Source organism: Pleurodeles waltl, chromosome 4_1 (assembly GCF_031143425.1).
Source record: "Pleurodeles waltl isolate 20211129_DDA chromosome 4_1, aPleWal1.hap1.20221129, whole genome shotgun sequence".
Lineage (NCBI taxonomy): Eukaryota > Metazoa > Chordata > Amphibia > Caudata > Salamandridae > Pleurodeles > Pleurodeles waltl.
Genome location: NC_090442.1, coordinates 422492225 through 422515583, shown reverse-complemented (window position 1 = coordinate 422515583; position 23359 = coordinate 422492225). Strand labels below are relative to the sequence as shown.

Here is a 23359-nt window from a genome sequence, read left to right as displayed (position 1 = left end):
CTCTTTGTAGACCTTATTTCGGAGATTTTTTAATGTCTCAGAGAGACCTCCTGCCAGCATGAATTTAAGAAAGGATCACAACACTTACATGTTTGTCAATGCTTTGAATCTAACTGTGGGACTAAACCTCGCTTCTTAGGAAGTGTGTGTTTATAAAATTGATTGACAAACAATGCAAGGAATACTGTGTTTTTATAAAAAATAAAAAAGCCTTTGTAAAGTTTAATGGGTGAAACGGTAATACTAACCTGCCTTACAAAGAGTCACTTGGATTGGGGAAAGTGGGTTGTACCAAAATATAAAGTGCGAAGTCATTGTTGAGGGGCAAAGGTTGGGGCTCAACAAATGTCTCTTTTTGTGGTCACTCCATCAAAGGCTATTTAAACAAGGCAGAACTACTGGACTACAGGAAGGAGTCGCTGACTAAACATATGGCTATAAGCAAGTGGATTAGAAAATGCCCAGCGAAAAGCCATCCTTCGTCAGCGCAAGTTCTCTCCATAGGCAGATTGGTAGATTCTCAACCATGTGGGTTGTAACCTCCAGAAAACATAACATTAGTCTGAGACATAGGCTCCAAATCAATCAAATGAAAAAGTCATACCTGACTTAATAACAATAAACAACTAAAATATTTGCAAACGTATATTACTAATGGATACCTGGCTCGTGGCAGCCTCATCTTCGCCGTTTACACCATCATCAATGTACTGTTCTTCCAAAAACAGGTGGATTGCAGGTGAATGAAACTGGGTAATTTATTTTGGAGCCCATTAATATATTTAGACTTCTTTCACGTCAGTTGTTCTCCTTGCTTTTATCAAGGTATCCCATAGCAGGAAAAACAGTATATATGGGCAAGCCCAGACAACGATTGTTTCCCCAATGTAAAGCCCTTCAAACTTGTGGTCCCCGTGCCTTGATGGCTACTGCCTCACCTGAATAACTTGTGATTCAGCTGTTCCCACTATAGCTTAAACTACACTTTTGAATTTCCTCAGCTCTCTGCAAATGAGTGGTAAGCTATTCTCCTGAGACTTGGTCTCAACATTACAATGTAGAACCCCTGAGGCTTCTCGGCTCAGTGTGCTTTCCACTCTCCCATTCCCCTTTTATGAGCCATGTATTTTAACATTACTGTTCTGCTGGAAACATTCCAACCCCTCTTCTCTGATGGTATTCTACAGTTTGTTGGGTGTTTTCTGTGTCACTGCTATGTGAAATGGTCAGCACCAAGTCGCAACCTAATATGGGTAGGGAAATGGACGGACTAAATGCTTCAGTGTGGTTTTGGACCAACTTGCAGCTGTCGGAAATGGGGAGGTTGGCACTGAGCAAAATGGCCTTGTTGCCTGCTGTCTATATAAAATGCAGAACTCATTTTGTATACTACCCTCCTCGCTGTTCTGGAGGATAGACGGGCTATTGGTGTCCAGGCAAGAGAAGTAGAGTTCGTCTTGAACTCTTTAAGTTGGATCCCAGTCGGAGAGGCCTCAGTTTGCCAAATCTTAGGCTCAAATATATAGCGGGCTTGCTGTAGTATGCTGCTCTGTGATGTGACGATGGCATCAATTGGGGAAAAAAACTCCTCTCATTCTCCGTTGCTACGACAAGCTCCTTAGGGCACTTATGAGTGGGCACGCACTGCTGGCGGACATCCCTTTTGTGGTCACACAGGTGGTACAAGCTGGGACCGAGCTGTACGTCAGGTATCACTCCGAGTACCCTATTCCAAACTCTTTCCAATATAGTGGCTATACTCATTTATACACCTCCGAGAATCAATGGATGCATCTGGGTGGTTGAATGGTGGTTGCCAGAGAACGGGAGTCCTTTTTTTTTTTTGTAAACTGAATCTTTATAACTCGTGAAGAGATGGAAACACACTTTGGAGTAGACAAAGGGCAGTTCTTACAATATGCCAGTATATCACGCACACCCCAAGACATCTGGATGTAATTCCTGGAAGAGCCGAGGGAATCTCAGGTGTAACAAGTGATACTGGACCATGAGTGTTCCAAGGGTGTCATTTCCCAGGTTACGCAGCTCTAAAGAATGACAGGTCTACCAACATGGCCCCACAGTGGCACTTGTGGGATGGGGATCTAGAGACACTGCTCACGGATGGCAAATGGCCAAGGGCCCTGGTGCAGGAGGTGTCTAGTAACACCAGATTTAAATTGACGAAATTCTATTAGGTGTATAAAACTCACTTCACGCCACAGTGCCTGCACAGGATCTACCTGGGGAGGACTGCAGGTGGCTACTGTTGTGGCACAATGCCGGTGAATTTCGGGCACGTCACGTGGACTTGTGCCTGACTGAAACCCTATTGGAGTGAGGAACTGCGAGAGATACGTAAAGTAACCAAGTTGAAGGTGGATCTTGGACCCGACCCTGCCACCTGGGGCTCCAGCCTCTACCCAGGAAGGGTAAAAAAATGCAGTACAAATTTGCCCAGATCGGATTTCTCTTAACCCATAGGCGTATAGCTATAAATTGGGCTAGTCCGACCTCTCCGATCTGGGCAAAATGGGTATTGCATCTTCTTGAATGGGCAATAGTCAAGGAGTGTGGAGTCAGGAGAGTCTGCACTGACAGCAATGATGAGTAGGATCTCTAGATTTGGAGTAGTATGATTGCTAAATTGCATGGCCATGACACAGTTGGGGATGCAACCTTGGAAGACAGTTTACCAGGGGGAGGGACTGCTGACCAGTCTGGGACAACTAATTATCAGCGGCAACGGAGCCCGTCTGCACACCCTCTCTTTGGAGTTTCCAGCTGAGTGAGAACCATACAGGTGATGTTGGGGCTGAGTGCGTAACTGGGTAAATTACTAGACAGCACTTCCTACACCCTTGGGTCTTGTCTTTCAGCCTGCTGCCCCTCCGTGCCTCCACAATAACTATCTAATGATACTTTTTTTTACTGTCCTTGTTCCTTTTTCTTTTACATAACCGTTCCAATGCTGAACCATGAAGACACTGTACTTGCATTAATGGTTTTCTGTGTTATATGTTTATTTCTCTTAGGTCGCTTGATAATCCATGGAATTAATATTTAAGTATTATGTTCTATATTAGCTAACACAAATTACAGTAAAAAAAAAAAAAGGGGGTGGGGTGCAGACCTTCTTTAAAATTCAACCTCTCCTGCTTTGTTTATAGTCACTGGTGACTAGTAAAAATACATAGTCGTTTGCAATGCAAGAGAAGAGCATTATCTGAAAATAACTGTTCACCTTTTAGATCATAGTTTTCCACGATCAGTTCTTCTATCTGTCGCAGCATTTCTTCTGGACTCACTGTGCCAATGCTTGGTGGCCCCCCATTTGCCATCGTATTTCTGAAAGGGTTCCCGTTTTCAGCAGACGCACCATTTTCAGAACTGTGGACTAGCTGGTTCGACATTACAGCAAAGACTTCCTTTTGACAAAAAAAGAGAAAAATGTAACGTTCTACCGTGGAAAGAAAATCATAAGCATGCATAACCAGACAAAATATGGCTGCAATTCTTGAATGTTCCACAAGTTACCCCAATATCGAAAGTGTGTGACTTGCTAAGGCTGGTCCAAAATGATTTCAGATTTAACTAGCCATACTATTTATACGTTGTTTTATTATCTACATTTTTGACACGTTTACTTTCAGCTGTGAAATAATTCCTAAGTGAGGACATACTTGGACAGTCAATTACACACAAGAGCATAACACAGTAGCTGGATGAGCGAATGTTTGAAAACATTTTGTTTTTCACATGAAAATAAAAACACACAAATGTTGTGAATGAATGTTTATTGCATAGATATAATAAAATACCAATTACAATCATAAACCAATAAAATCAGAATAAATACTAGAAAGTTAGCAAATTGCAACCATACATTTAAAAGTAATAAATTATTCAAAATGACGATACGCAAAGTCTAGAAATTTCATGAACGTGCATATCATTAGCAAAGAAACAGTGTTTGCTTGCTTCATGAATTGTTCTACAGTTTACTTTAATGAAAATGGACTTCAAGCAGTTTTTTCCTCGCGAATAGTTAAAAGGGACACAAACACACAATATGTTCTAAAGGTTCTTCCTTATAGCCACAAAGACGACACTGTCCTAAAGGATGACACTTCTTATTCCACGATCCTTCACATTGGGCGATCAGTACACCAAGGAGGCGGAACCTTCATTACATGGTGGATTTAAGGTGTAGGAGAGATATCTGTTGTAAAGGGGACTCCACACCAAAGATGTCTTCATTAAGTGTTTATTTAGTTAACACGAAACAAGTGTGACCTCCACCACAGCCAGGATGAAAATAACAGCCTCCAGTGGAATGTCACCGTTCCTAGGGAACCACGTTCCTATAACAACATACGAGCATTCTAATGTACCTAAGCTACACATTATAACATATCCTCCTCCTTTACATAAAAATATATTCCCCCTTTTTGATTTATAACAACAGTAAATACAACACAAAAAAAAACATAGATTGGATAAACATCAGATAGCGATATTAAATGTCACTTACAACTTCTACCACATTAAATGCGGTTATCTCACATAATCTTGCAAGTATGAAGGAGGGTGTCTCAGCCTCTGCTCTCTTGTAGACAAACGCTCATCACCACCTGGATTTATGTCAGGAGATTTACCCCCTGATGATTGAGAAGAAGATACACTGTCCTCTACAAGAACCCTTGACCAACATGTAGTGCCCTTCTTCATGTCCTGTGACGTCTCACCCCTGGATCCACTTACTTCCACATTAAACACTATAGGATTAGACCCAACCTCATTAGAAGAACTCGGGCACTCAACCTCTTTATTAGAACCACCTTCTTTAGTGGAACTCAAGTATTCCGAGATTTCTCCTTCACTCTCACCCAAAACTGATCCCTCACATTCACCCCTCTGTGTGCCAAACTTTGAGTCCTGCGCACCAAATCTAGCCACTCTCCTAAAATTCCACTTTTCACCATTCTCCAACACAACATGCCACCTGCCGATATGCTTAACTTGAAATGGCCCTCGAAATTTGTTTAATCCTCCAACACACCTTCCCGATTTTATCTTCACTCAATCACCGGGAATTATTCTTTTCCCAATATTCCTTTCCCTCTCCTGACTATCACACTCTACTCCATTACCTTCTAAAAGAGCTTTAATCCAGAACGGAGTCAGCTTGGTACTAGGCTTCCTGCCTCGCATCAACTCGAAAGGCGAATATACTGATGTGTTGTTTGCTGTAGTGCGATAGGCCCACACCAAATCACTCACCACTTTTCCTACACTCAGTCTATTTGCCAAAGCAAGCTGAATGGCACCCTTAACCATCCTATTAGCCCTTTCTACAGTGCTATTTCCCTGGGGATTATAAAGAGACGTGCGTGCATGTTTTACACCACACTCGTTTAAGAACTGCTTCATGCGATCTGAGGTAAGTTGAGTACCATTATCAGTGACGAGACAGTCTGGAAAACCCTCCTCACTGAAAATTTCTGATAAAATCTTTATCGTAGAAACTGTTGTCACCTCCGTCATAAACTTAACAACTAACCATTTGGTATTCAAATCAACCAGAACAAACGCAAATCTCTGACTGTAACCCACACCTGCCATAGGACCAATAAAATCACCACAGACCGTATGCCAAGCTATGCCTGGATCCCGCATGGTCCCACACACAGTTTGTTTGCTCACCTTCAGCCTTTTTTCACTCTCTATGCACTCAGAACACCTTTCCACCCAGTTTACCACGTCATCATCTATGCCTGGCCACCAAAACTCAGCCCTGAGGCGTTTCTTTGACATTGTCTGTCCTAAGTGACCTTCATGGGCTATATCAAATAACCTTTTCCTGACCCCTAGCGGAGGTATCAACCTTTCTCCCCGTACCAAAACTCCATTGCCCAAAATGGACAACTCGTCCAAGACCTTACCGTATGGCCTAAGAGCTGGGGGTAATGTGCTTTCTCTCCTTCCTCCTTCCACTATCATTTTGACCACCCCCTTCAACACTTCATCCTGTGTCAAAGCTCGCTCCCACTCTTCTTCACTCACCGCACCAAGAGTCCAATGAACTACATCACAGACACTCGCAACTGCACCTTCTCTCTCATGCTTCAACACACCCTCTCCATCAACTACCTCCCAATCTAAAGGTAACCTTGATAGACAGTCTGCCTGCACATTCTTCCACCCTGGTATGTACTCAAGAACATACATATATTCCTGTAACCTTGCTGCTAGTCGAGCCAATCTTGCTGAACACTTCCCAGCACCACCAGAAGACAGAATCTTTAACAAAGGTTTGTGGTCAGAACGTAGCGTCACACACGTTCCCCATACGTAAACTCTAAAGTATTCCATGCCCCAAGCTGCAGCCAAAGCCTCTCTCTCGATAACCGAGTAATTTCGCTCTGAATCCGTAAGAGAACGCGAAGCAAACGCAACGGTCTTTTCACCTGTTGGGTGTATTTGCGCTAACACAGCCCCTATCCCACATGCACTCGCATCCACCGTGATTACAGATCTTTTACCAGTGTCAAAAGGAGTCAACATGCCAGCACAGCACACCTCTTCCTTGATGGCCTCAAAACACTCTTGCTGCACCCAAGACCACTCAAATCTTGTCCCTTTCCTCCACAGCATTCTCAGAATCTCCGTCTTAGAGGCAAAGTTCTTCACGAATTTCGAGTAATACTCTATCATACCTAAAAAAGACCTCAATTGATCTTTGTCCTGCGGTGGTGGGACAAATTTAATGGAATCTAGTAGGTTATTTTTAGGCTTGATACCTTCCCCCGAAAGTGTATGCCCAAGATATTCTATCTCTCTGACCAAAAACACACATTTCTCCTTCCTCAAAGTCAGTCCAGCATTGGAGATTCTATCCAGAACCTGTTTCAAAGTGAAGTTATGACTCTCCACTGTATCTCCAAAAATTAAAATATCATCCTGGAAATATAGTACATTATCTATATCATGGAATACTTCAGTCATCACTCTTTGAAACACACTGGCTGCCGAACATAGTCCAAACGGCATGCGTGTAAATCGGAACGTTCCTTCCATGGTTATAAATGAAGTTAGAGATTTGGAGTCATTGTGCAACTTGATCTGATGATATGCATGCTTCAGATCTAGTTTCGTGAAGAATTTTCCGCCCTTCAATAGAGTCAAGAGTTCGTTGATATTGGGGAGTGGAAAATTGTCTGCAACAACGCATTGATTCAGGCTCCTCAAATCAACACAAAATCTCAATTTTCCATCAGCTTTGCGTGTAATTACTACTGGAGAAATCCACTCAGATGTCTCCACAGGCTCAATTATTCCCCTTTCTAACATGTCATTTAGTAATTTGTTTACTTCCTCTCTTACCAAAACAGGTACTCTTCTTACTCTATGTTGGACTGGAATCGCCCCATGTTTCAATTTAATCTTATGCACATACCCCTTAAGTTCACCCATTTCCTCACGAAACACATAGTCTGCACCCCTGATAATGTCTTCCAATGCCACCTCTTGAACAACCATAACAGGATTCTCGGCACGTGGATTTATAGTGATATGCAAATCAAATTGATGAGCCCACCCGAGGATCGGCGGACCAGCTTCCGCAACATACACCTTCCCTTGAGTAAACCTGTCACCAAAGGTGATATCAGCTAACATATAGCCTATGATATCAATTTTTTCCCCTTGATACCCACCAGGGTTGATATCCTTTGGCAAAAGCTTAGCATCTGGCCACTTGGATTTAAATAAACCCTTTGGTATAATGGTATACAGAGACCCTGAGTCAACCATTAACTGAATAGCCTGTCCTTTTATAGGAAATTCAGCTGTGGGTCTTTGTTTCCTATTGCATACATCCTCCACTATTAATACCCTGTCCAAGCATCCATTCAAACTATTATCTGATCCTTCGGATAACACTGCTACCCTCATCTTTGCGGTACTTCTGCACATCCTGGCGAAATGTCCTTTTTGATTACACTTCCTACAATCCTTTCCCTTTGCGAAACAATTCCTAGCTCCAGTACTATGATTGTAACTACCACAGTTACTGCATGTTTTCCCAGGAGCTTTCCCATTTTGACCACCTTTACTGATTCTGTATGTACTCGCACCACTTTTGTTACTAAAGGCCTCACAGTCCGCGTGTTGTCCAATGACTGACACACCAATTTTCTCCTCCCTCTTATCCATTACCCTCATGCAATATTCCGACTCTTCTATCACCTTAGCTATCTCTATAGCATCTTTTAAAGTCGGATTCTTAGCAGCCCACAACCTTTCCTGTATCTTACGACTGTTGCACTGTACTATAAGTTGATCGCGTATCATCTCGTCTGTCATTGGACCAAATTGACATTTTATCGATAACTCTCTTAACCTGGTGACAAAATCATCGATCGACTCACCAGGACGTTGTGGCTGAGTATAAAATTTGTGTCGTCTAATCACAATATTCCTACCCTTAGCAAATCTAATCTCTAAACGTTTACGTGCATCAACATAAACATCAACATCAGGTTGATCTTCTTGAATAGGCAACGCCGGTAGATATTTAAAGATGTGTTGCCCTTCCTTGTCCAAAGCATTCAATAAAATCACCTTTTTCCTCCCAATAGAAAAACTGCGCCCATCAATTGCTTCCAAATAATTATCAAAAGCATCAATCCATTCTTCCCACTCCATCGATGGCTCACCTGGTTGGGATAAAAATGGCGATGGTGGCGTGATAGTATGCAAATCCATACTGATACAGCTGCTCAAGAAAATTAATGTCTATACAAGAAGTGGTCAACCACGTACTGCAGTTACACAGACAATTAAATGTTAAACAATGTAAAAACAAGGAAAGAACAGAAAAAGAAAAAAAAAAAATGCTTAAATATATGTAAATAACAGTGTGCATTTGGTATGCATTCAACACATCAAACTCAAAAACCTCAGGCTTGAGTCAATGTCACCTAACAGTGGTAACTTCCCACTGTGCTGCAAGTGATAGCTTATAATCAGTTTATCTGATTTTTATGTCTTAAGGGCCCTTCTTCTAAAATCCTCAAACCGGAACCCAAGATCCTTTCCTTCAACGTCGTGTAGCCGGAAACACTCTCTCCTTCACCGTCGTAGAGCCGGAAAAGCTCTCCGATGATCCTCCTCCTATCCGTCAATCTGGAGCAGACATGCCATTGTGCTGGACGAAACGAAAAATCTTCGAAACGAGGGGAGTCCGACGGGCTGTACAAGTGGGTTCCACACAGCCAGTCTCATGCGCTGCACAAACAGACGTTGGATACCGCCGCGCTCCACACAGCACGCGCGCGGTGTTCGATAACCGTTTGTTTCTCCCGTCTCACCAAATAAATACCAAATACAGTGCACTCCACGCAGCGCGCACCTGTTATTTTGTCACCGTTGATTTCCTCCACCAACCGATAACATTAGACACCATCCACTGTGTATATTTATTGTAGATTTCACCCGTCTCACGCGCTGCACACATGAATTTCAAATATCAGTGCACTCCATGCAGCGCGCACCCGGTCTTTTGTCACAGATGACTTCTTCCACCAAACGATGACAGTGAACACCATCCACGGCTTGGCTCATACCAGTACTTACAAAACATCACAGGGAAAAGTAAGACGGGCAAGGTCCTTTCTCTCTTTGAAGTCGCCGAATCTCTACACGATAGTCCATAGAGGTCACACTAATCCTTAGCCGCTCCAACTCGTCGCCAAAATTATGTTGTAAAGGGGACTCCACACCAAGGATGTCTTCATTAAGTGTTTATTTAGTTAACACGAAACAAGTGTGACCTCCACCACAGCCAGGATGAAAATAACAGCCTCCAGTGGAATGTCACCGTTCCTAGGGAACCACGTTCCTATAACAACATACGAGCATTCTAATGTACCTAAGCTACACATTATAACAATATCCCTGAGCTACACTCAGGTAGGTAACAGAGGTGTAATCTGAATGTTTGTGGGCCTGTAAGTAGGCTAAATCTATCTGTTGCGAGGTGGCTTTCATGACTTGCTTTATAAGCCCATTCCTAAACAACTGCAGCAGTTTTGTTAAGGGGGATAGAGGAGGTAAATTATTCTGGCTTAAAGGCTTATTGATGTTATGTTATTTTATGCACATTTATAAAGCGCATGGCTACCCGAAGGCCTCCCAGCGCTGGATGGGAACCTCTGAAGAATAGTCTGAGGGTTATGCTCTGAATAACCAGGTTTTAAGTAATCGCCAAAAAGAAACCTTGTGGCTGGTCAGGCAAAGGCTGAGCGGCAGTGACTTCCATAATTTGGCTCCTAGATAGGCCATGGAACTTCCACCCCATCTGGATTTTTTCACTCTGGGAATTTGGGCTAATGCATCCGATGAAGATCTAAGCTGCCTGGAGGGCACATGAAAAGAGGCTAGAGAAGGACCACTGTTGTGTAAGGACCTGTGGACACAGCATAGAGCTTTGAACGGGCAGAGGCATTCTCATCCACCTGCAGTTTTCTAATCACGTACTTCGGGGAGCTAAGGTACAGTGTATTACCATAGTCAAGCCAAAAGAGATGGTAAGGGCCTGGACAATGAGTCTTTTAGCTGCAAGAGCAAGAATTTTGAAGACTTTCCTCAGGAGCCTAAGCAGACTAAAACAGTTTGAAGAAATCTTTTCTACATGGTAATACATGGTAAGCCGAGGGTTCAGCCAGACTCCTAGACTCTTGATATTTTCTTTAGGGGAGGCAGATTCTTTAAGGATTTCAGGATAGAAGGTTGGAGCTCCATATGGGGTGATATACCCAGTATCATTACTTTGGTTTTGTCTTCATTAAACCTGAGTTTGCATTTGGATATCCATCTAGTCACTGCCTGTAGGCAAGGGATAAGTGACAAGCAACCCGTGCTGGAGTTGGTGGAGAATGAAACTACCAGCTGAGTGTCGTGTGCGTATGCGTATGATACCAGAGAGAGACCGTAAGGTTTTACGATCTCAGTAAATGGCGATATGTAAATATTAAACAAAGTATGGCTAGGAGAGGAGCCTTGAGGTACCCTACAGTTAATCAAAACACGGTTGGAAAGAAAAGAATGGTCCAATACCTGAAAGGATCTCCCTTACAAAAAGGAGGAGAGCCATGTCGCGGCACTGCCCGTAATTCCAACCTCTACCATTCTATGAAGTAGCGTGCCATGATCAACTGTGTCAAATGCTGCACTAAGGTCAAGAAGAATAATGGCTGTCACACCCCCTGGTTCAAGACATCTTCTAGTCTCTTCCATGACCACAATCAGAGCAGATTCTGTGCTGTGTAGAGGCCTGAAGGCCATTTGAGTGGGATGGAGGATATCATAGTCTTCAAGGAAGCCTGAAAGTTGGATATTGACATGCTTTTCAATTATTTTAGACCCTGCTGACAGCAGGGAGATAGGCCTAAAGTTATTTAAAAGGGCTGCATCGAAATGTGGCAATTTCAGCAGAGGCTTAATTATGGCAAGCATTCCACTGATCCGGAACGAAACTCCCAATGAGCGAGGAGTTAAGAAGATCGATGAGAACTGGTAATATATTGTAGAGGCACCGAAGGCCAGAACATGGGGGGGCGGGCTGGGTCGAGCAGGGTGCCCGATTTCAGCACAATGAGTAAATTAAAAACAAGGACTTCACTGAGGAGGGAAAATAAGTGAAAAAGAATTCCATTGTGGAGTGTGTTGACCTATAGGGTCAGAAGGCTGATGGGAATTTCCCGAAAACGCCGAATAAATGTTGGATATCTTTTGTTGGAAGAAGAGCGCTAAGTTGTTACTATGTTCTTAAGAAGCGTCCAAGAGCTCGCTATGTGTGTTAGGCTGTGCAATTTATTTAAGTATTTGAAAGATCTCCTTTGGCAAATTTGAGGCCTGTTCAATTCTAGAGGCATAGTAAACTTATTGGGCTGATTTGATTTCCGAGTGGAAATTTCTCATTGCTTTCCTGTAGTCCCACTTTAATGAGGCCTCATATGATTTTCTCCATCTCCTTTCCAGGCGCTTGCATTCTTTTTTAGAAGGTGGATGTGAGGGGAAAACCAAGGAGCACCATTTATGCGTCGTTCAACTGCTTTGATAGAATAAGGAAGCAGTATATCTAAGGCTTTAGTGATCCAACCATTAAATGTCTCTAGGAAGCAAGCTGTATGATCTGGAGAGGCTGGTTTCAGCCTTTCAAGAATATTGATCCAGTCGCCTGCCCTAAGCTTGTGCCAGCGACTGTACAGTTGCGTTGTAATATGAGGAAGTATACAGGTAATAGAAGTAGAGAGGTTAAGCGCAATTAGGAAATGGTCAGACCAGGCCAGAGGGAGAGGAGGCATGGAAGTTAGGCCTACTGCATTACTAAAGACCTGATCAAAAGTATGGCCCTTGACATGTGTAGGACCACTAACTAATTGGGCCAGATCTAGAGCAGCCAAGTGGGGAAGGAGGGATTTAGCAACTGGATTGTCTAAGTCCTCTGCATGAATACTGAAATCGTGAAGTACCGCAAAGTTTGTTTTTTGACATATAAGATATGAAATATGGTCTGGAAGAGATTGTAAAAAACTTCTGAAGGACCTGTAGGGCGGTAAACCACAGCTCCTGAAAATGTATACTGGGGATTCAGTGTAAAAGAGAAGTATACACTTTCACATCTGGGCAGTGATAGGGGCTGAGCAGTGAGCTTTACTGAATCCTTATAGATAATAGCAATTCCCCCACCTCTTGAGACGCCTCTATCGAGCCTACTTATCAAGTAGCCTTGGGGGAGCGCCAAGGCCACACCCGGAGACAAACCATCGTAAAGCCATGTCTCTGTTAGGAACAGGGCTATTGGTGAGAGTTCGCTCAGGAGAAGGCGGATGTCGAGTTTTTGAGCCGCAAGGGACCGACAGTTAGTCAGGAGAAATGCACTAGTCGGCCTGTCCCAGATCGGTGCCACTGTCCTGGGGTCAGGCTGAGGAGACCAGTGACAGTTCATACATGACCGTACTGGGTTTTTAAGATCGAGAAAATATTGTCAGGCTTCCAGAGGAACGGGTCTAAGGGAACATAGAAAGTCAGGAAAGTCGCCACTTTTCCTCTGATTGAACCAGGAATTCTGGCCCCTGGACCTGTCCAGGCATGGACGGGTGCAGACGGGCTTGCCTTAGGCCCATCCGCTGCATTGCGCCGCTTTTACGGGGACAAAGAAGCAGATGAGACAGCCTCTAGACCGCTAACCAAAATGGTGGCTAAAAATGAACCCAGGGTAGAAATGAAAATGGCATCCTAACGGCACAGATTGCTTTAGACAGAACAGCAGCTTTGAAATTGAAGTGCAGCAAAGGAGAGGAACCAGTAGGTATGGGGGGGCAAAGAACAGTAAAATCTGTGGCAATGCAAGTTGACAAAAGCCCCACAGAGCCTGAGTACCACTATACACCCCCTGAGCCCACTAAACACGGACCTGAGGGGGTGGGGGGCGTGGGGGAGTTTAAAACAACAGTGGCGTACAGCTCAGTTAAACACAACGATTAAAAAATGCAATATAAAAACGATGTAAAAACTGAAATTCCCAGAGTATAAAAGCGCCTTATAGACTTATTCTAGTGGTCCGCTGATACATCTAATACTCAATTTTGTATTAAAATGAATTCATGATTGCAGCTCATTATTTTATATATATATATATATATATATATATATATATATATAATAATATTTCAGTGAGTCTTCTGTGGCACTAAAACAATCACATACATAATTTATAACTGCATCAGTCTGTTTTAGGGCTAATGAAATTAAAGCAAACTCCAGCCAAATCTTACAATGAGGGTATAAAGAGCGAAGACCAAGTAATAACTTAATTTTATTAAAGTCAAGTTTATCCAACTTTTATAATTTTATTGTTAAAAACCATAGAAACCTGCAAAAGGTTCGGAATTAGCTGCTACTGAGAGCTGAAATTGCTTGGGAGATTGCTTGACCGCCATAAATTTGAAAACCTTTTTTCAGCAATCTCATAATTAGTTGAGCTTTTATTCGTTTATTAGCTAGAAGGTTTGGACACGTAAACTTCTTGTCCATTGTTAAGCCAAGATAATTATAATGTATCACTTCTTCTACAGAATAATCCTCAAGTGTAACGCCGGGGTATACTCTTTTAAATCCAAAAGACATTATTTGGGTTCTGTCACAGTTGACCTGCAAATCATTAAACTGATTAAGCTTGCATAACCTCAACAATTGGATCTGTGATGCTCTGGGGGTTAATGAAAGAAGTACAATATCATCTGCATAAACTAGGTAGCTGATGGACCTATTATCTAATTTGGAGAGAAGGTCATCCGAATGATCAAAAAACAGGAATAGGTGGGCCATATATAAAGAAAATAGCATCCGTCCTAATACACATCCCAGTTTTAGGCCATCTGCAGTACTTATTCTTGGCGACAATACTCCCCTTGCATGCTTTATTTGAATCCAGGTGTTATCATGCAATGCCATACAAAATTATAACAAAGTTTCACCAATACCCCAGCTGATTAATTTAAACCACAGTTTGGCCCTATTAACTTTACCAAAAGCTTGTGAGTAGTCAATATAACACACATATAATGACAGGTTCCTTTTCAGTGTTTTGTTAACTAGCAACTTAAAAGATGTGGTGTTATCACCAATCCAGCAGCCTGGTCTAAACCCAGTTTGATTTAAGCTAGCTGCTAAAAGCCCAGTCATGCAGGTGCATTCAATACAGCAATAAGACGATAATTGTTTGGTTCGTTCTTTGGGCCTTTCTTATAAATTGGATATATTAAAGCACCTTTACACGATAGAGGAGTTTGGCCTGACTGTAAAACGAATGAACATAATTTGGTTAAGACTCCTGCCCAGAGATCCGGGTAGGCTTTTAATATGGCGATGGGAATTCTATTAAGCCCAGCAGCTTTAGATGTACACGACTTCTTTATTAACCCTAGTATTTACTTGGTTGTAACTGTAAACTCCGCTTTGCAATCTGCAGACATTGGGTATGACATCGTAGTTTTCTTATTGTATGTGTCATTAACGAATGACTTAAAATTGTCAAATGGGATAAAATGATCAATTGCAGGGCAGTAAGACGCAAGCATATGGCCAATCAGGGAACAAAAGTGCTCAGTTACTTGATTTAATTGCAAGGTGCAGGTTTGCCCATGCTGCGTCTTGTTGGGAATGTGGAAGACCCTGAACTTTCCTCCGATGGCCTTTTTTTAAAACTCTTTTATGAGTGAACTTTTAAGTGCAGTAGATTGCTCCAGTAATGTGTGACATAGTTGCCCCCAGGTCGTCCTCTTGAGCACTATTCTTATGCAGAATCGTGCAGAGTTGAGGCCTTCTTATGCAGAAATCCTGTACTTAGGTTTTGCGGGCCTTAATCTTGAAGAGAGAAAAAGCATAACTTGACTTGATTTTAAAATAGCCTATTCAGTTCGACAATTAAGAGGATACCTTTCATCGGTGGTATCTCTGTTCATTAAAATCTTAGTTATGAAATCCTGGGTTCCAAGTGCCTTTAATTTATCAGTCAATACCACATTCCATTTAATTTTGCGCTGATTAACAGATACCAGAGAGCTATCTGTAAACGAATCATTTGTTGCCAGGTTCTATGGGAAAATTGTCAAACTACCCTTTAGGGATTGTAACTGCTTTCTTTCACGGGTTTGATTTCGTAGCTCATGCAGAAGGAAAAAACAGAGAATTGTAATAACGTATAGGCAATGAAACGTTTTGCCTGATGTAAAATAAACGTAGGTCGAGCAGTAGCGAAATAGCCATTTAGTGTGATTCTTAGGCCGTTTGTAGATCCACAAATATTATGAAGAAAATGTGTTTCTTTGAAAAATAAATGCGGGGAAAAAGTGAGGATTCTGAGGCAACACGGACGGAAAGTGGATCTGTCTCAAGATGCCACAAGCATACACACTTGTGTTAGCCCCCCATGTGTACAGGAGCAATCTAATGAAGTGGAGCCAAGCTACACTTATCTGCACGCCACATATCGGCCTCCCGGGCAGACGCACATGATGAGTGAAAGACGAAGTGGCTTGGCTACTGAAGCTTTTCACGTTGTGTTTGCACTTTTCTTCTCAAGTGAATACAAATGTGTCCTACTGCGTATGTATCATGCCCTCCACATGAGAGACGGTAGTGTATCTCCCGCATCACTGACCACACAAATCAGCCTCTCAGCTCCACTGCAGGCCAGAGTGCAGGGGCAGTGATGATGTCAGGATGTGAAGGACCAAGCAGTGTCCCTGGAGAGGGACTTGACCTTTGCCCCTCCTATGAGGGCTTTGTAAAGGAAAAAGGTAAAGCATCACAACCGACGGTTTACATATGGCTGCAACTGGGCTGCTCTCAAGTGTGCATGATATTCCCAGTAAGCAACGGATGGGGGGGAGGGGGGTTGGAGGAGGAGGTGAACTTCTGCCTTTCTCTGTGCACTATAATGTATTGATGTCAAAAGGTCTGCCATAACAGCCGGAACTGTTGAGCCATACCTAAAAGAAGGCCTGGGAAGAACTATAGACGCAGTGAAAAATATCAGATATTGCGCTTGCTTCAGATATTGGGGGCAGGAAACAGACATGGGCCGCTGCATGCACTCTCTGGTGTTGCACTCAATGTGAACCCCTTCCCTTTAGGTATTCATGTTTAGATTTCTGACTTTCAGCCAAGTGATGTGAAACGGACCCTGCCTATTACACATTTTTAGTTGTACTATAGATACAAAATATATATTCTAATTATTTCATATAAAAAAACTGATAAGTTATGTAATGAAGCACGGATCCTAATAATGAATTTTCAACTTATTTTGGAAAACATAATTCACACCCACCATGGGAACATGAACCTTTTACTGGCGCGATTTGAACAAACACAACCATTTTTGTAACTAAAAAATGTTTACCCTCTTTCGGCAGTTTTGGAAAATGGTACCATCCATTACGGTCACCAACTAACAGTAAACGAGCATTTTCAAATTTAACACAAAGGCTTGCTTGTAATTCACAAAATCGGCGCTGGGTGGTTCAATTATTCTACGCATTTGAAATTGTAAAGCAGAAAGAAAGTGCAGCTGTTTCACTTGCAACATCATATAAACTTCTGCAAGTCACCATGGCTCTGGGAGTCTCGAACTCATTAGTGTTGCCAGCGCACAGGCACAACTATATATAGCAAGATACTAAAAACTAAGTGAAACTTATTTTGGTAGCATACTTAAAATTATATTTATCTCAGTCTGTTCATCTGTCTCCAAGGAGTTTGGCTTCATCACCTTCAAACGGGTTATCCACCCCCTCCCCTTCCAGTAACAAGTCAATTTCCCACCATACTTTCTCCTCATTAAGTTGACATCTGGTCTTTTGACTATCAGTGTTCCATCAGTTCAGGCTTCCCATCTGTTTATGCCCCATCATCCCAGCATGCCTCTAAATTAATTTAATGCATGCACATAGGTATACCCATATTTGTATTTGCCCTGCTTGCTGATATTACATCAAAGCTCACAAACGGTAATACAGCTGCATCTGGGAAGCATTGGCCAAAGGAATATTTCAAACAGTAAGAGGTCCAGCACTAAGTCCTTCTGAGTGATTTCAACAATTAATTTAATGAATCCAACTATGCCACGTTCAATCTACTTCTAGTCTGCACAGGGTCACTTTTTGTGCATGGTGCTTGAAAGAACTCTACCTCAGTTGTGAAGCAAGCACAACCAGCTAACTCATCTGCAAGCTACAATCAAACGTATTGCTAATCAAGCATGATAGTTCCACCATGCTACTGGAATGTTCCTCCTCCTGTGGTAATACTCTTGGACGTGTTAGGTACAATAAAAAAAAAAAAAACACGTTCAAACCTGGTCACCGGTTGGTGTTCACCCAAGATTAAATCTTTGTAAAACAAATGCACACTTGGGAGAACATAGGAAGTCCTTATTGCCAGAAAAACCTTCAGCAAAGGAAAATTCAACTTAAAGCCTACCATCAGGCAAAAAAGTTTAATAGTGTCATTAACAGCAAGATTTGAACTGCTCCACATCAAACTCCAGCAACAAAATATGGATGTCCATCAAGGTCCTTACTTAAGTCAACCTGGGTATACATATTGTAACATCAATTAGTGTCTGGCAGTATGGCGTTTCAATGTTTTCATGTATATATTCTAACTCAAAAATCTTCAATATCCAAGTAAAAAATCTTCAGTAAGGAAGAACAACGGTGATCGCTAAACCTTAAGCTTTTCCAATATTCTCGACCTCCATCACCGTGTCTAGATACTTGTTCACATCTGTGGGCAAAGCTGACTTTATCACGTTGTTTCCTCAACTAAAAAGTCTCAAATATGAGTGTGGCCCCTTCCCCATGTGGCTCCTCCAGAAATTCTTAAATCAGTTTTGTCCTTTGTTGCCTTCAATAACCAATTGAAAACATTGGTTCTCAATGTGTTAAACACAGAGTTATCTAATCTTTGCTTAAAAAGGTCACTTTGCGTCTGACTATCCTGAACAATTTTGGGCTGATCTCATTCATACCCATCCTAAACAAAAAGCAGAAAGCCATCACCATAAAGCTTCAGTTGTGTCTTGACTTGTTTTACCTCTTACACGAGACAGAATCTCACTATCATGCAGATCATGGAACAGAAACTGCTCTCGTACAGGTGGTTGATAACATTTTGGAGACCACTGACTGATGAAAGATAAGATGCCTTGTTTGTGAGAGCATTGAGGTGGTCAGTCAGGACCTACTGCTCGGGCATGTCAACATGATCACAGGTGTGAGTGGGATTGCTCATATTTGTATTTCCTGATTTCCCAATCATAAGACACGTTTCAAGCAAGGACCATTTTTCATACAACTTGCTGAATGTCACCCATTCACTGTCATAAGGATCTCCACTATTCCTCTGCATACTGAATGCATACACGAAAACTTTGATAAGCCAGACTGCCAGGCACTAATTGATGTAACACTCTTACACTGAAGATATCATGGGTTTGGTAGAAATATATGTTGTTGAGGCACAACTTCAGAATCTTGCTGCAGGTTTGTAAGATCTTAAAGTCTAGCTGTTCCATAGCTGTCTGAAGCTTAATTGAGATATGAGTGAATTCATTATGTTCGGAATGCAAAGATAGGCTAAAAGTATGTTAACTTTTTTCTCCCTTCTAGCCACCTAGGCCCATCTGCTTTCAGTAAGATTTTCAGTGAAAGATCTTTGCAAGCTCTTTGACAACACCTTATCCGTGGGCTCTCAAGGTCACAAAATGATCAAATTAATCAAATTTCTGCTTCAACGTCTCAGAAAGATCACAGAACAAATAACCACCTACGATTTAGGACACTCTGTGATGCACCATGATCCGTTTCCAAAACTAGTCTACTAATCTCTATCTGGTAAACATAGTATTGCTCGGTTACAAAGAGTCCAGAATAAATAAAAACATTTAAGTGTAAAGTGTCTTTTCTTGGTGCAGTACTTGTGATTGATATTGTAAAGAACAAAACTGGGGTTTCAAATTACCACTGCATCCTTGAATCTGTGTTTAGGGACTGTTACTAACCTAGAAAGCATGGACACCACAATAACTATATATTGAGTGGGGTTGTATGGGGCTACAACAACCCATTATTCACATTAAGTGATGGTGCATTGAACTAAGTTAATTTGTGACACTCATGGGTGTGAAAACAAACTTTGTAGAGCTAAGCCAGAGCCTTAGATTACACAACACCCAAACCCAGTCTTCCTCATTAAGGCACACTATGGAATTCATTTTCTTCAGTCTGTCAACATTTCCTGTCATGTAGCAGAAATTTTAGTACTGTCCCTCATGTCACAGTGATCCTCTAGATGTGACAGTTTGTGTGTTATGTTAATCAAAGTAATAACACTTTGATTGTAAAGTGATACACTAAGAAGTCGTGGTAGTGTGCATTCACCTAAGACTAATCATTGAAACCTTGGTGGTATCGAGATTAAATTACGTGTTTGAAGAATTAATGTCATCACGTTGTATTTTAGAGTTTAAACTAATAGTCTGGATTGAAACTATATTAGATTTTTGAGGTCAAGTGTTTTAAATTCACATGTAAATATAGAGAAATGCAGTTCTGCACCAGACTAATGGAAATGTATTGGCATAGTTATTTATTTTTAAAATTACTGTAAAATGAATGCTAATGCAGAATTATTAATGCTGAATTCTTTGTTTGCTTAATATAATGTGCATTATTTGAATGACTAATGTGCTGTTTTAATTTATTCGCATTAGCCCAAGTGCGTCCTGCTAGGCCCTATACTCTTGACTGTGTAGAAAATGTCAAGTTATCTTGTTAACGTGAACTTTTCTTTCAGACTTCATTCTCATGAGAAACACAGCTCAGTAATAGATGTCTATTGTCTTATACATAGACAGTTTGGAAAATTCAACCTTGAATAAGGAACATTTGAGACTGTGGATTGACATTATATACAACTGTTGCAGTCCCTCATGGAAGAACACTGGTGAGCACCCTTTTCATGACAAGCCTGGGTATGCGTGTGGTTGTTTCAAGTTGGAGTTGGATGATCGATTTCTATTGTATGTTGTTCCTTCAATGTCAGGTGGACTGAAAAACGTATGAATCAGCTTGCCCTATGGACCTTAATATACAGTTCCCCTGATGGATTAGAGGCAGATTTCTTTCACCTATTTTCAGATGCTGAACCCCTTGGACTCTGAGAGGTATTGCCCTTTCTGCCCTAGCCCCTTTGAAATGCTTCGCTGAGACTGAGATTTTTCCTTTGACCCAAAGAAGAAGGCTCTTGACCAAACTTATGAAATGGTGACGCCTTCCCTTGATTTACTTACGTTCTGCCTATCCTAATTATTGACCTGTTGCCTGAGATTTCAGTTTTTCCAAATTCTTTTTGTCCTTTATTTGGTCCTTTTTGTCTTAGGCCCTCATGTGTTCTGCCCTACACATATTATTCCTTCATTGACTAATCTATACGGTTTTCCTTTGCCCAAACTAGCTGAATCTTTACGATTTAAATTGCCTTAATGCTTGTTAAAACTGAGCAATGCTTGCTTTCTATCCACCAGATCATCTTACTCTTGTTCTGTGTTGTCTTTATTGAATGCCTAGTTCTTTTAATATTAGTTTGCCTGAACTGATTTTGACGCCTAAGTCAACCCTTGGTGATACTGTATCTGTATAACTGTCTTGAGAATTGTCTACATGACTTCGAGCTTAAGTTTGTATTAAAACCCCTTAACTTCATTCCTGACTGTAGTTTTCTTTGTATGGCTACATGGAACATACTTTGTAACTTAATTGGTTTGCGTTGAAATTTATTGTTTGGTTCTACCACACCTTTATGCTGGGCCCAAAGATAGATTGACCTCATCAGGCATTGATTCCTACGAAGGATGACATTACTCCAGCACCGGTACACTGGTGCCCTGAAACATCGAAGGTGATGCATAGTGCACCTATACAAGTATTTTTTCCATTATTTCCTGCTTAGTTCAGAGACCGAGATCCAATAGCACTTAAGAGGTTTCTACCAAAGTAAGCTCTTTACGCCATTCATCTTTATGGCATTCCTATCAATAGCAGCAATTTATTTGCCAGAAAGTGAAAACTGAATATCACTTACTGACTGAAATCATCCATTCTGCTGCTACTCTCCTGTCAAAGGTATCGTGACGAGGCTTGGGTCACATGAGATACTTAATCATCTAGAGTGATATATTTTCCAGTGGTCTGTGACAGAGTAGCAGCAATGAAGAATCTTTCTATGTGTAAAGTCGCAGACATGGTTGCTTTTCTAAGATGCTAGAAGTTCATCATCTGGCCTCAGCAAATGGGTGGATGCACACAAGGAATACAGAGAAATCATTTTACAAGACAGTTTTCTACTTTTCTCCTTCTTGCACAATTTTTGCAAAGGCAACACAAGGCCAGATTTAGCAGAAGCTTGATTAGTTGGAGACAGTTCCACTAACGTGCCGTTTCTACCATGCTGTCTTGGTTACGATTCTTGATGCGACAATGATGACACCAGTGCTACTGGCAGTGGCACAAGTAATCAGTTACTCCTTGCCCTGTAAACTGGCTCGCTGCTTGCCGGATCACTGGCTTTTATTGGGATGCTGGTGCACTATTGGATAATCTTTGCTAGATCATCTTCCTGCGAGCCTCTAGAACGGATAAGTTGAAGCCACCCACCCAGCAACTCACCGAACGCCATTAACCTCATATGAAATTCATGGTGGTGAACCTTTGACCCATTCATAAGTAGGTATCAGAAGGTGGAGCTGGAAACTCCACACACCCATTTCAGATCTCACCCAGCAATGCAGTGGGGTGCATGCAGTGTTTGTTATTGTTACTTGATTCATCACGCACAGCCAGTGCTGTGTAGCCTTTGACACCAGGGTTTCAAGGGGGTAGATATGACCTGCTGCTCAAGATTGTGAACTGCTTTTTGATATCAATCTTACCTAGGCCCAGAGCTGCTCTGGTAACTGCCTGATCCATTACCTCCTTGCGCACTTGTGCCATTTCATCCACAACTGCCTCTGTGAACCAGTTAAATCTGTCACCACATCAATCTGCAACTTTTCAGGCTATTTAAATATCTTACATGCAGGAGACTTACTTTTTCCTAGTCACATTTCCTGTAGAGACTAAGCACCATCGGAGGCAGCTAACGGCACAGACATATTAAACAACATTCATAACACGAAATGGACATTGAATTGGAAGCCCTAATTTTTGGACAAGGTATCCCTCTAGACATTTAACAACTGTTATCTAGTTCAATGCAACCTTCAGGTGCATTTACACTAAAGAATGCTCAGAACTACTGCTGAGCTCTTCAGTGACTCTTCAGTTCCAACACAACTGGTTCAGCTCCTGTACATTTAGGCACTTGCTTTACCACCAGATTTGGCACTAGTTGTATCTTTAGCAGCTAAAATGTCCTCTTTAATGGCACTTAACCTGGCAATTTAAAGCAGGATCATCCAACGTAGCTCTAGGAGGCCAGGTTCAAGCCACAGTGTCAGGATATCCACACAAGATAACAAAGGGTGTTAGTACTATTCATTTACATAATTATCTTAAAAATCTGGCGCTAATGTGGCAGTGTAGGACCAAGGGACCGAAGCACTAGTGGTTTAAACAGTTCCTCTTGGTTACCTTATTTATTATGAGTGTGAGTGGTACAAGGACAGTCCTCATAACTCCTCAAAATGCTGTGTCAAACACAATAACACTAAAATGTACCTTTTTGT

The 23359-nt window shown here is 41.7% G+C and overlaps 1 protein-coding gene across 3 annotated transcripts in view; it reads right to left on the bottom strand.

Annotated features, from left to right (window-relative positions):
* Positions 1–23359, bottom strand: part of OPTN (optineurin) — a 309738-nt gene that overhangs the window by 251920 nt on the left and 34459 nt on the right. For all 3 annotated transcript variants that reach the window (XM_069228672.1, XM_069228671.1, XM_069228673.1), the window contains one exon: positions 3245–3428. In XM_069228672.1, the coding sequence (XP_069084773.1) occupies positions 3245–3413 (169 nt within the window). In that variant the 5' untranslated portion in view covers positions 3414–3428. The remainder of the gene's footprint in view (positions 1–3244; positions 3429–23359) is intronic.